General features: G+C 30.9%; 1 protein-coding gene across 1 annotated transcript; it reads right to left on the reverse strand.

The window, feature by feature from the left end:
- Positions 1-4,700: 4,700 nt before the first annotated feature.
- On the reverse strand, positions 4,701-9,998 carry LOC102625359 (protein trichome birefringence-like 43). The gene is made up of 5 exons (XM_006480451.3): positions 9,708-9,998; positions 6,338-6,509; positions 5,804-5,979; positions 5,321-5,479; positions 4,701-5,007 (listed from the first exon to the last, which is right to left on the reverse strand). Exons 1-5 carry the CDS (start codon positions 9,950-9,952, stop codon positions 4,701-4,703), a joined length of 1,059 nt encoding a protein of 352 aa, XP_006480514.1. The 5' UTR covers positions 9,953-9,998.
- Between the last annotated feature and the right edge of the window lie 2,711 nt (positions 9,999-12,709).

A 12,709-nucleotide genomic window follows, 5' to 3' on the forward strand; every position in this document is an offset into this window, starting at 1 on the left:
TCCAGAATATGTCCTGCGAGCTCCATTCCCTCTTGAGTTCATTTTCTTCGTCTTACTTGTCAATTTACTTCAGTAGACGTAGCTTTTTTTCATTTATTTCGCTACCCACAGACGGAGCTAAAATGTTGATGCCGAAATCTGATCGAGTTGATGATGGTGACTCGATTGCCTTGTCAACGCTCTAATTTATATTTGTATATAAATGTATATTTGTATGAACATACTTCTTAATGTAGAATACAAGATTTGTATTTCCCTAAACTCTGTTAAGGGTATTAGAGGTGAAGACCAGTGTTTTCTCGATCTGGTTTGTTCACCAGATTATAGGAGATTGTTCTTGTTGATGCCGAAATCTGGTCGAGCTGATGATGGTGAACAGATTGTCTTGTCAACGATCTAATTTTTCTTGATCGATTGTTGTCTCTTGTTGTTGTTAACATGTATATGTTCATAATATTGATTTTGATGAAAACAACTTTAAATGTTTTTCATTAAAATGTTAGAGCTATTCATTAATAAACGAAAGCCTTATAATCATTTCAATTATATTTATAAAAGTTGGATAACTGTTAAACTTGAAATTGGAAAATGATTCTCTGCAATATCTGGCTAACACTATGATTCTGAAAATAAATGGTGAACTGTTTGATTTTAACTGTTAACCGATTAAATCCAGAGAGTAACGAATTGCTTAAGCTCTAATCGGTTAACAAAAACGGAAAACACAAAATGCTGAGAAGGCAACTGGAATTAAATCGTGAATCGTTTATTGAAGCGGTTAACCGATTAAAATCCAAAATGAAAAATTGTGTTCATCTTGTTACTGGAAACAAACGGTAAAAGTTTAACTGAAACGGATAAGGCTAACTTGTTCTACAGGTTACTAGAAACAAACGGCGAACCGTTTATTACAAACGGCTAACTGATAAATTCCAGAGTGATCATTTCGGGCAAATATTTAACCGATTAATGTAAACGGATAACTGAAGTTTATCTTGCAGGTCTCTAGAATTTAATGGCTAAAGGGTAATCCTAAACGACAAACTGTTATTTGAAAATTGGCCCAACGGTAACTTTGACCGGCCTAAACGGTTAACCGTTAATGGTTAATGACCAACCGTTTTCGAGCAGACAATCTATAACGGCTAGTTTTTCAGCTCCAACTATAAATAAGCTCATTCAAATTCAAACAAAGTTGATCACAACACGACCATTAAGCTTATATTCGAGAATACAATCTTCATAGAGCTTTAAACATATTCTTGTTTTATCTATTCACACATTGGGCGTTAATTTGCAATCTTAAATATTGTATGAGAGAAAAACAATTTGTAATATTTTATTTTGAGTGATTGTAAGTGTTGTGATACACTTGGGTTAAGAGATTGAGAATAATCTCTTGGTGTAAAGGTTCATTGATACCTTGGAAGTCAAGTGTAAGCATTTGAAGCCTTGGAGACTTGCTTAGTAAAATCCTCAAGCCCAGAAAGCTTTGAGGCATGGATGTAGGCGATGTTAGTCGAATCACGTAAAAATCCTCGTGTTTGAATCTCTCTTCCCTTATCTTTTTATATTGTAATTGATTTAATTGTTATTGCATTAAATTCATTTTAGATTTGCATGATAATTTACTTTATAATCAAATAATTTTTAGAGTCACAATTCACCTCCCCCCCCCCCTCTTGGGTTGCACACTTGTATTTCAATTGCTGTAATGGAATTTGAATTGTACTGATGCTTCTAATGATCTGCAACAACAGAAAACAGTCAGGGGTACTGGATGTTTTTGGCGTTAATCCTCCGACTCTCAAGTCAGCTATTAGGTCTTTATCTGAAAAAAGAATAATATCTCACACACCTGTAATTTCAGTATATTTTTTAACCACCAAAAAGACCCTCATTTCAAGATATTTCTTTATTCTTATAGGCAATTCAAGTATCAATTAATCTTCAATGCACGACCGTTATTCAATTGAATGCATCATTTGAATGCAAAAGGTAATACGTCCGTTTATGTAATTAATGTGCTACTGTTGTAACGCATGATCGCTTTAACCATCGAATCGAATCGTGAACATACTTTTTAATAATAACCCAATGATCTGAGGTACGAAACAAAACTAATGCGACCTAATCATGATCTCCTCATTGAACACTAGTCGAGCTGGAACATGCGACCAGATGACTTCCTCCTTGAGCTGATGTAACTTGTCTTTTTACACCATAAATAATTCTTATATTTTTAAAATTTTTCCTGGGAGGTGATATCAGGCATAAATGATGATTAAGTACCTATAGGAACCACAAAGTCTAACAACTGAGGTCCAACACAAGGTTCAGGAGATAATCGTTCCCTTCAGACTACGTAACAATTGTTGAATGGACACAATTTTCTACAATAGTATCAGTCCGTGAAGCTTCTTACCGGAGGAAACGAGAAGACGAGTTATTTGACAGGCTCTAAAACAACTCCAACATAGAATTTTCTGACATGTCTGGTGAACTCCATGGAACATAATATTGGGCAGACTTTTCCGTTTTTGCCAACTGCAAAAGAACTATGAGATGTAGTGCGTAAACTTTACTATGATCTAGGCAATTCTACGCAAACTTAGGAGATCGAAACGAAGATTCGAGAAAACCAACCAAAGACGCCACAATGTGAGGTACGGAATCTAAGTTTGTTTTATAAGGAATCTAAGCTTTTTTCTCTTGTTCATAGTGATATTTGGGGACTTCAAGGGTGCAAAGTTTAATAGGTACTAAGTGGTTTATTGCGAACATTGATGACCATACAAGGATCTGTTGGGTGTGTTTGATGAGAGAGAAATCAGGGATCGAAGGAATTTTCAAAAAATTTCATAATATAGTTAAAATTCAGTTCCATAAACAAATACAAATCCTTAGAACCGATAATGGTAGGGAATATTTCAATACCATCCCAGGGCCCTTTCTGACAGACAATGGCATTGTTTATCAATCCTATTGTTTACATAGCCCTTAGTACTAATTTTCTGCTTTAGATCTTATAAAACCTGGCAAACAATTTTCTGCTTTGACCTTACTAATTTCAAAAAAAAAAAAAATTACTTTTGTTGGAAAATCATGAAAATTTCAAGAAATATACTAGACATATATAGGAAACAATGGTCCAAATTTCATAATTTGTGAAGAAGTCTAAGTACAATAACGTAGTTTCGTAATTCAAGTATTTTGCTAAAATTAGATATTTCCAGTGGAAACTTGGTCAAAAAATCATTATAAATCGATTCATATCCAATTTTATTGAAACAAATTTCAAACAATTCCTTTAAATGTCTATTGTAACACATGAAAATTTCTAATTCAAAATCAATTTAAGTTGTTTACTACAAGTTTTATAGTAACCTACTATCGACTTAGCTAATAGAATACTATTGAGATTGGGATCTACTACCATATATATTTTAATAAATCCCAAAACTTAGAAGTATTTCTATAAATAAAAAATAATAATAAGCAATAGGTTTGCATACCTTATTTGAAGCTATAATCAAAACTTGTAAATTTAGTCTTAAGATTGTTGGAAACATTAGTTAGTATTAATTTTTTAAACTCCAAAATCAATCGTAACAATGATTCCAATTAGCAAACACAATGACGACGAACAATGGTTTGAGAATAACAACATAATTGTTAAGTTGCACCCAAAAACCACAAATTGCTGCGATGAACCACAAAGTTGCATCCTACAGCATAGAAGTTGTATCCCACCATCAGATAAAGGATTTACCAAGGTGTGCAAGAGCAATTGCCATTAAGACAAAATTCCACACCTCAAAGGAAAATTTCCTAGTGCAAGAAGGAAAAACAAAGCAATTTGATCTCTAGGATAAAATTAATGGCAACTACCGTGAACGAATTTCAAACGCGATAAAACAAAAAAAAATTAAAAAAGAAAAATATGAGACAGAAGTGCAACCATGTATTAAAATATTTGGATTTTAATATTTCCTTTATTGTTGTAGCAGATATCATCAAAGGCTTCATATGTCTTTCACACGCACACACATAAACTTTTTATAGCTCTTTTTCCTAATTTAATTTTAATTAGTTATCCACTTTTGTTATTTAATTTGAATTAGTCATTCATGTGTATTTTAATTTAATTCAACTTAAATAATTCAAAGCACATGTGGATTTGACTTATTCAATTTTAATTTATAACTAAAACAAACACAACTATTTTTTTATTTTTTATTTGATAAGAACACATAACTAATTTCATATCAAATACAAAATTAATTACTCTCATTTTCCTCCAATGTGAGATTTAGTATTTTAAAAAATCTATATAATTCCAACAGTTTTGGATATTTTTTGAAAATATAGAGACTACCTAAGTAATTTGCTTTAACTATCGCAATTTTATTTTTTGATAGGGCTTAAGAGTTTGAATCTTAAGGAAGCTATGAAGTTGAAAACTCAAAATGTCCCCATATCACTTCTTTTTTTAGCCAAAAAAAGAAGAAAATATTGCTCTTTCATCAAAAATTATTAATAGCATAAAATCAATCTTATTTGATAAATTATTGATCCCTTAATTTATGGATTATATGAATAACTCTTGTATCACTTGTTGGAACGACAAAGCAACAAAACACAATTTAACATTAAAATAAAGATGCTGGATTAATTCCAACATTCTCTTTTTTGCTAAACTATATTTGAATAATAGTTGCATAAAGTAAGTGGTTCCAAGTATCAGGAACACCAGGCAAACACCAATGGCTGCAGTCTGGAATACTGTGGCCACCAATACCGTAAAATGAAGGGTGCCCATCTTTTCTTAGTTGGGAAAGAGTGGTGATATTCAGCAAATTCACTGCCTCAAGCTTTGACATTTTATTTATCACTTTCTCTAATACTATCTCTGCTTTATGTTTACCTCCTGGGTAACTGGATCCAATTACTGGCTCTGTTTCTTTTGTGCAACTCTTTGCTTTTGGTTGCCCCCAGTCAGCTCCACTGTTTCAGGTATATGTATATATTATTGTTTGTATATAATGCCCCATTTCATCTATGGTATTTAAATAGTGATAGAAAAAACACATCGTTGAAGGATAAAAGTTGCCTTTAAACTAGGATAATCAATTTTTTTCTACAATCCACATTTATCATTCAACAATATCTTTATCCTATTATTTTTTTAATTCCTGAGTTAAAATTGGTTATTAAAAATTTATCAAAGGCTAAATTGAAAAAAAAAAAATTCTAAGAGTGACTTGAAAATGTCATTGTCAATATAAACAATAACCTAATTATTAAACTCCAAACTTACTTTGCATGATCTGGTGAAACGCCTTGGAAGAAGACTTCAGTTTTCGTTGGATCAATATTGTTTTCAACCCAATTGGCCCAGGTGTTCAGTGCTTTCTCATAAGCTAAGAGCCGATCCATGTCTTTAATCATTTCATCTCCAATTTCAATGAAATCCCACCTGCAACATTGTTGCTCAAGGAAAATAAGTAGTTTTTATTCAAATTAATTAAAATAAATCAAAATTATTTTTTAATAATTTAAAGATATAGCGTACCAAATATAATGTCTCATTTTTCTAGTTTTTCATTGTATATCTGTCAAATTATTCGATTGTTATAACTCTTGAATCTCCAAAGAGTTTGAGACATGTAAAAGCTAATAACTTAAAAGAAATAAAGGCATATCAATAGATGCCATTATTACTAAGCTAAATCAATTAATAACTATGATTAAAAGTAGTATTAAAAAAACAAAAAACACACGCTGGTGAGAGGAAATTTACGGTTGCTTTCTTCCGGTGTGAAGCCACCAGTGCCATGAATTGAAGATCAATACATCATTTTGCTCCCACAATTTCCCACTCTCAATAGAGCCAAGTTTAAGAACTCTTCCAGCACTTGTTTGTACAATATCAACAAGAAATGCATTCCGAGAGAACATTACTTTTGTGTTATATCTCTGCAAAAATATAAGATATGATTAATATATATATATATATAAATTATACAAAGCATATCAAACTTTTCATCAACATGACTTGAGCGTAAACTTTAGTGTTGGCCCTATACGCCCACTCCATTTGTAGCAATAACTTAGCATCATATTTGGAAGAGAGATTAAACTTTCGCCCTACGGATTTTAGCTTTCATTAGTTGCTCTCCTACAGTTTTCATCATACCTCGATAATATCATGACGTCAAAATATAAAAAAAGAAAAGAAAAAAGTTTGATTTAACCTCCTTTTTCACTTATAATTAATTATCCGTTAGTTTGAATGAAAATCAGCAGTATACAAGAGAGTGATGAGAAATCTAACCGGAAATATAAATGTTGAAAGTCCTCCAGTTCTGGTTAATTTGTAGGTAGCATTTGGCACAGCTTTATGAAGCATGCATGTGAGCGATTGCCACTGGTTTAAACCTAGTGAGTCTCCTACAAACATGATGCTTTTCCCTCGAAATCTTTGTAAGAAATCTTCACCATTAAACCTACATTAAATTATCAATGATGTTAATTTGAGTAAATATCATTTATATTATTAGAACTAACAATGTATGATCAGTTATTTTTCTGCTGTGGACGTCTGTAAGTGGACTTGTAGTTTACTCTTAGGATTAAAAGGAAAAACAGAAAGCCCAACTCTTAACAAAAAAATTTCATGTCTCCATAATTGAAATATGTAACTAAGTTGCATCGAAGGGTTGGATTGAGGGATTAAGATTCTCTCATGATTTGATCTTCTCATGAGTAAAAATACACATGAGTGATTGCTAGTTAATAAATAAAGAAAATGAAGAAGTCAAATCATATCCATACACTATCACTTAAATACACATGGCACAAGATCATTAAAAACTCATGAGAGCTCAGATTAGGAGAGGATCTTTATCCTGAATTAAGTGGTTTTTAAGCTTGTTATTTAGCTAACTATTCAAGTTCAATTACTGAAGGGGTAGAGATTAAAAATTGATTTGGGCTTTGTATAGCCCTCTCTCTCTCTCTCTCTCTCTCTCTCTCTGTCTATATATATATATATAAAATAAAGACATGCAAGCAATTACCCCTCTATTTATATATTTATATATAAAAGAAACACATGCAAGCAATTACCCTTCAATAGCCTTTCTGTTACAATTTCTAAGAGTCAACAAAGTATTATTCTCCACTCAAAATATGCGCGTGCGTGTGTTTCTTGTTTTAACTATAGTAATAATAATTCATTTTGCAAGAACAAAATAAACCACAAATCAATTACACATATAATCAAATCCAAAACTAAGCTGTTTTTCAAACAGATTTTTTTTTTGAAAAAAAAAGTAACTATTAAGAGATAATTAATTGGAATCAAACTTGTATATGAATGATACAAACTTTTGACTAAAATTATCGATAAAGTGAGATGATTATGCTTGTGTGACAAAATAAATAAATATAAAGATTTCAAAAAAGGAGGGAATAAGGGAAGATAAGTAAAGTTACTACAAAAATCGGTGTGCATAAGTGAAAATAAATGGTAGTGCATTAGAAAAGTCATGATCATTTATCAATTTTTTGCTGATCTCATGTGTGTTATGAAAGTTGATTTTTTTTTTCTAAATATTTAATTTGAAGGAGATCCCAGCATACATCATCACATAACTAATTTAAGAAATTTGGCTAGACTTTGGATTATACGCATCAATTCATTGTAATAAAATTAAAATAAAAAAAAAACAGACGGCTATTTGAGATCAAATTGCACGAAAGCAGCAACATAACAACAGCATTGGCTTTATAGTAAGAAGTTGAGCAATTGCTTTTAAATTTGGGGCCCTTCAGAACTCACCGTGCACGCATTATATTGTTTTTTTTTTCATTTAACTACAATCAACATGATTCTCTCAAAATTAAATATTTTATAAACATAAAGGATTAAGAACAATGCCGTGAAAACAAAATATGTATAATGTTTTTGTCAATGTGATCATAAGTCTTTCCTGGCACGAGTTTTTATCTTAACAAAGATAAGTTTATTATTGGCAATAAATAAATAACAGAAATATAAAGAGGTAAATATTGACCATACATTAAAAGCTAGGTAAGTTCAGACTAAAAGGGGGGTATCAGTTCATTTAAAATATGTCTACAGTTATATTCAAAATATGTCTACACTAAGGAGTTATGAAATACATCACAAGAAAAATAATGAAATTGTGCTAATTAGTGGATAAGAAAGCCGAACACTAAACATTGATCAGGGGAAACAAAAAAAGGAATTAATGGATATGCAAGATGTAAAGAAAAATAATAGTTCCCCAAAACAACAATTCTTCTAAACTATAATTGAAACAATTCATTAGTACAAATCAAGATTTTATATGTGTATAAACTGATGAACATATTACCAAATTAAAATGATAGAAAAGTCATGGGGATTTTGTTTTGTTTTTATTTTATTTTTCTCGTGGACACCTCCATATATGCCAAAATCAAATAATTCATGCGCCAAAAGTAAAGAGGCAAATGTAGAACTTTCTATTTAAACTTTATAAAAATGTATCGATCATTATGTAACTAAAGGTGCGTTTGGAATAGAGGTTGGACAATTGTACCTTTTTATTTACAGCACTAAAGTGTTTGATAAACACTAACTGCTGTAACTTGGAAGATATGTTAATATGATTTTTCACTTGTATAATAGAAAATCTATTATATCTTTAATAATTTTGTCAAAATTATTATTTAAATTTTATATTTACTATATACTATTAATTTTTGTTCTAGAGTTACAGCTTTTTTTTTCCATAACAAGTATAGTTTAAAAGTTACAGTACCTCAATTCCAAACATAACCTAAATCTATCACTGATTAGGGCTAAGGCTTCAACAACAAATATAATTGATGAAATTAAAGCATTTTAATTCTTATTCGTTCTTATTTTTGAAATTTCTTATTAAAATTGAATTAGTTCTCCGAGTGTTGGAGGTTAATTTATTTGAGTTGTAATAGCCATTTATAATGAGATTCTAGAAACGAAAACATCTATTTCTCCTTTTCTTTTGAGTTTCTTAATTTTCGTCTTACAAATAAACTAAACAATTAGATAGTAATATTTATTCCCTACCACCACTAATATAAAACTTAACATTCGTTTGGTATAACTTTTCAAATAAAAATTATTTAAGTAGAGTTTTTGTTAATAGAGCTTTTATAAGTAGAGTTTTTATAAAATAATAATAATAATAATTGTTTGGTTGTCAGTGAGAGCTCTTATTAAAAATTGTAAAAATGTAATTTTTTTTAAAATTATATAATGAAATGAATGAAATAAGATTGTCAAATAAGCAAAGAATCTTTTAGACATTTTAACATTGAAAAAAAATCAACCTCTAATAAACAACGACAAAAATATGAAAAGAGCTTATGAGATAAACACTTATGCCAAACAAGTACTAAAGAAATATAATTTAACATTAATTATGATTAATCTAGTTATAGATAACTCATCGTTCGCAAAACATGATGGAATTATTGAAAAATGTAACATAGATAAGTGACCATAGCAATACAGTTATGTTTATATAATGTACGGTAGCCAAGCCGTAATCAAAACATTATGATTGATAATAAAAAAGAAATAAAGAAATTAAAAGAGTTTGTTATATACTATAGAAATTAAGGAAATGAAGAGTAGCAAGCTAGGTTACCTTGGCAAGTTGCAGCCAGTGGGTTGCCATGTATATTTAAGATACTCATTGTCTGGCCTACCATTCCTTTGGCAATCAAATTCTTTCTCAATAAATGGGCAGTCTTTTGATGTGGTATAAAGAGTATATGATGAATCATAAACCCAATTTCCTTGATAGAAGTCACAGCCATGTCCATGAATTATTCGTTGTAGAAGAGAGAGCAGCAGCAATAGTATTGTTGTAAAAGAGAAAGCAGCAGCCATGAAGATGAGAGGAGAAAAATAGAAAAGGAATATGGAAGAATAATGTGGTTTGGTTATTATAAGATATGGAAAGAGAAAGAAGTGAGTTTGATTTGGAGAAAGGAGTAAGTGAAAGAAAGCAAGCAACTAAATAAGGAAAATACCAAAAGGATGTGCTGAAATATGAACTTTGCTTTCCATAGAAGTAGAATGTTACTTATTATTTTGGATTTTGGTTGCCTAGTTATTCATTTGGCATAAATGACACTGTAGCTCCTCTTAAAAATCATTTTTAATATTTAAGTTCTTATAATAAAATTTTAATTATCCATTTTATTTTTAGTGTTAAAATTATTTTAAAAAAAAAAGGAAAATGCAGTCGAGAAGTGATTAAATTTGACATTTTTATAAGATTTAGTTTTATAAACAACCATCAATCTATTTTTTTATAACTTTGGGGTTTGATGCCTGGTGTGATTAAGGGTGCATTGTCTGTTTAGATCTCTGATGAAATTTAGAGGATAAAGATGGTAGGTTTGATGAATGTAGTGAGAATCAAGACTGAGATGATGTTTGGAAGCTTATTTACTCTGCAAAAAATAGAAAATACAAAGGTTAAAGGTAGAGTTACTGGTTACCAGCGACCACACTCCAACATTCATGTAAAGTTCGTCTTTGGTTTATTCAGTTGTCAAGGGTTTGCCAACCCTCAATAATATAATGAGCTCAAGATTTGAAAACGAGCCTTGTCCCCTTTTTTGTGTGTGAGTGTTGCTTAGTTAGAGAGACAAAACTTGAGTATTTATATATAAACTGCCCCTGAGGTCTTCCTGTCACCATGGGATATCCTATTAGCTAGTAGCTTCCCTCCCTAGGTAACGACATTGTTGTCCTTATCATGATTTCTGCAATTCATGTGTGCTTGCTTGGAGAGTGAGTTTGATTGTTAATTCATATATTTTGTCCACTCGTACACATGTAAGGATGTGGCAGGGTGGTCCAGCCACCTCTAAGTGAGCCATTTTTACTGTTATGGATGTGGCAAGTCCTTGTTGCCTCCTTTTGGCGAATTGGTTACTCATTAGTTCCTTTTCTTTAATTAAGGAGACAATATTCCTTTTTGGTGACAACAGCCTCTCCCGTGACCATTCATAAATCAATTTCCTTTCTACTTTGCCCTCACCACTAGAATAATATTACCGTCACTGCATTCTTTGTTAGCATCACCCTAGTCTCCGGCATTCTAGGATAGGCCAATTCCGCTTGATATTCGTTTATTTTTGGAAAATGCTCGGTGAAGAAAAGTACGAGAGAAAGACGAGCGAAATAAAGAAGAAAATGGTAGAGAGAGAGAGTGAGCAGGTAGAGAGAGAGAGAGGACAAAATTCTCTCGTCTTTATCTCGTGCTTCTTTACACCTAGTACTACACTTTATTTTTTACTCTCAAAGACATGTGGCATCTTTTTGTTGACTTCCCATTTTTTCTCAAACAAAACGTAGTGTGTGTGTATAGAGAGAGAGAGAGACGAAAATAGAAACAAATCAATAATCTCTTAAAATTACACAATTTTTTTAATTATTAGATCAACAACTTATCAAAAGTTGAGATCGAATGAATTTAGTGTCGAAGATTTAAATGTTTTTCTCTCTCTCTCCATGGATCCGAGACCCGACTTCACTCTCTTTTTCCAAAATTAAAACCACTAAATTTCTTTTCAAATTAAAACCGTTAATTTTTTTGTTTTCCATGTGTTTTTTTTTTTTTTCTCTGATTGAAGTTGATTTCTACGCAAGCTTCTTCTTCTAGATGTACACCCATTCCACTTATTCTTACGTAGAAGCAAACAATTGAACTTTAGACATTGATCATATTAAAGCAATACAGTGGAACCTCCCTTTATTTTAAAAAATATATATATCCTAATTTTCTAGCAAAAACGCGGTGATTAATTGTTTCTTAGAGTAATTTTGAGTCCACTGGAGCGAGGAAAACAGAAATATTATTAATAAGAAAAAATGGAAGCCAAAAAGGCTAGAGGAGAGACAATAATAATTGAGAGAGAAATTAATATTAATCTAAAACTTAATTGAATCTCATCAAATCTTGGCCATACATCTCGTTTAGATATAATGGATGAAAATTAGTGTCAAAATAGCATAGTTTTAAGAAGCTGCTGATTCAATAAGGGAATCTCTTCCTTATAAAATTAAGGGATGAGTTAAAAAAACATAAAATTATGTATTTAAATGTAATATATTTTATCTTGTAATACATTGAAATCTGTACTTTTTTCTTTTAATTAATTCCTTAATTTGAAATAATAGCAGATATGTTTATTGTAAAATTAGTCTTTCTCTATATAGAGTAGGGATGGCAATGGGGAGGGGAGGGGAGAGGACCAATCTCCCCGTACCCATCCTTGATATTTTACGTATGTCCCCGTCCCCTCCCCATCCCCGTCAAAATTATTTAAGAGAATCCTCATTCCCTCCCCGAATAAGAACAGGGGATCTTCAAATAACTAATACATTTTGTTTGTTTTCGATTTTGAGTTAATCATATTAAAATAAAAAAATTCAAATAAAAGTAAAGTTCGAAATATATCTTACATTAATATCCATTACAAAAGTCACATACATTAAATTAGTAAGTAAAACAGCATGCAAGGGATACAAATTATCATGAACAAATTAATAGTCTAATACAAAATTGTTACAAATAAAATCAAATTTAGATTCAAAATTAACTTTTCAATGGTGGCGTGAGCACTTTATAAA

The sequence above is a fragment of the Citrus sinensis genome, chromosome 6 (assembly GCF_022201045.2).
Source record: "Citrus sinensis cultivar Valencia sweet orange chromosome 6, DVS_A1.0, whole genome shotgun sequence".
In the NCBI taxonomy this organism is placed as follows: domain Eukaryota; kingdom Viridiplantae; phylum Streptophyta; class Magnoliopsida; order Sapindales; family Rutaceae; genus Citrus; species Citrus sinensis.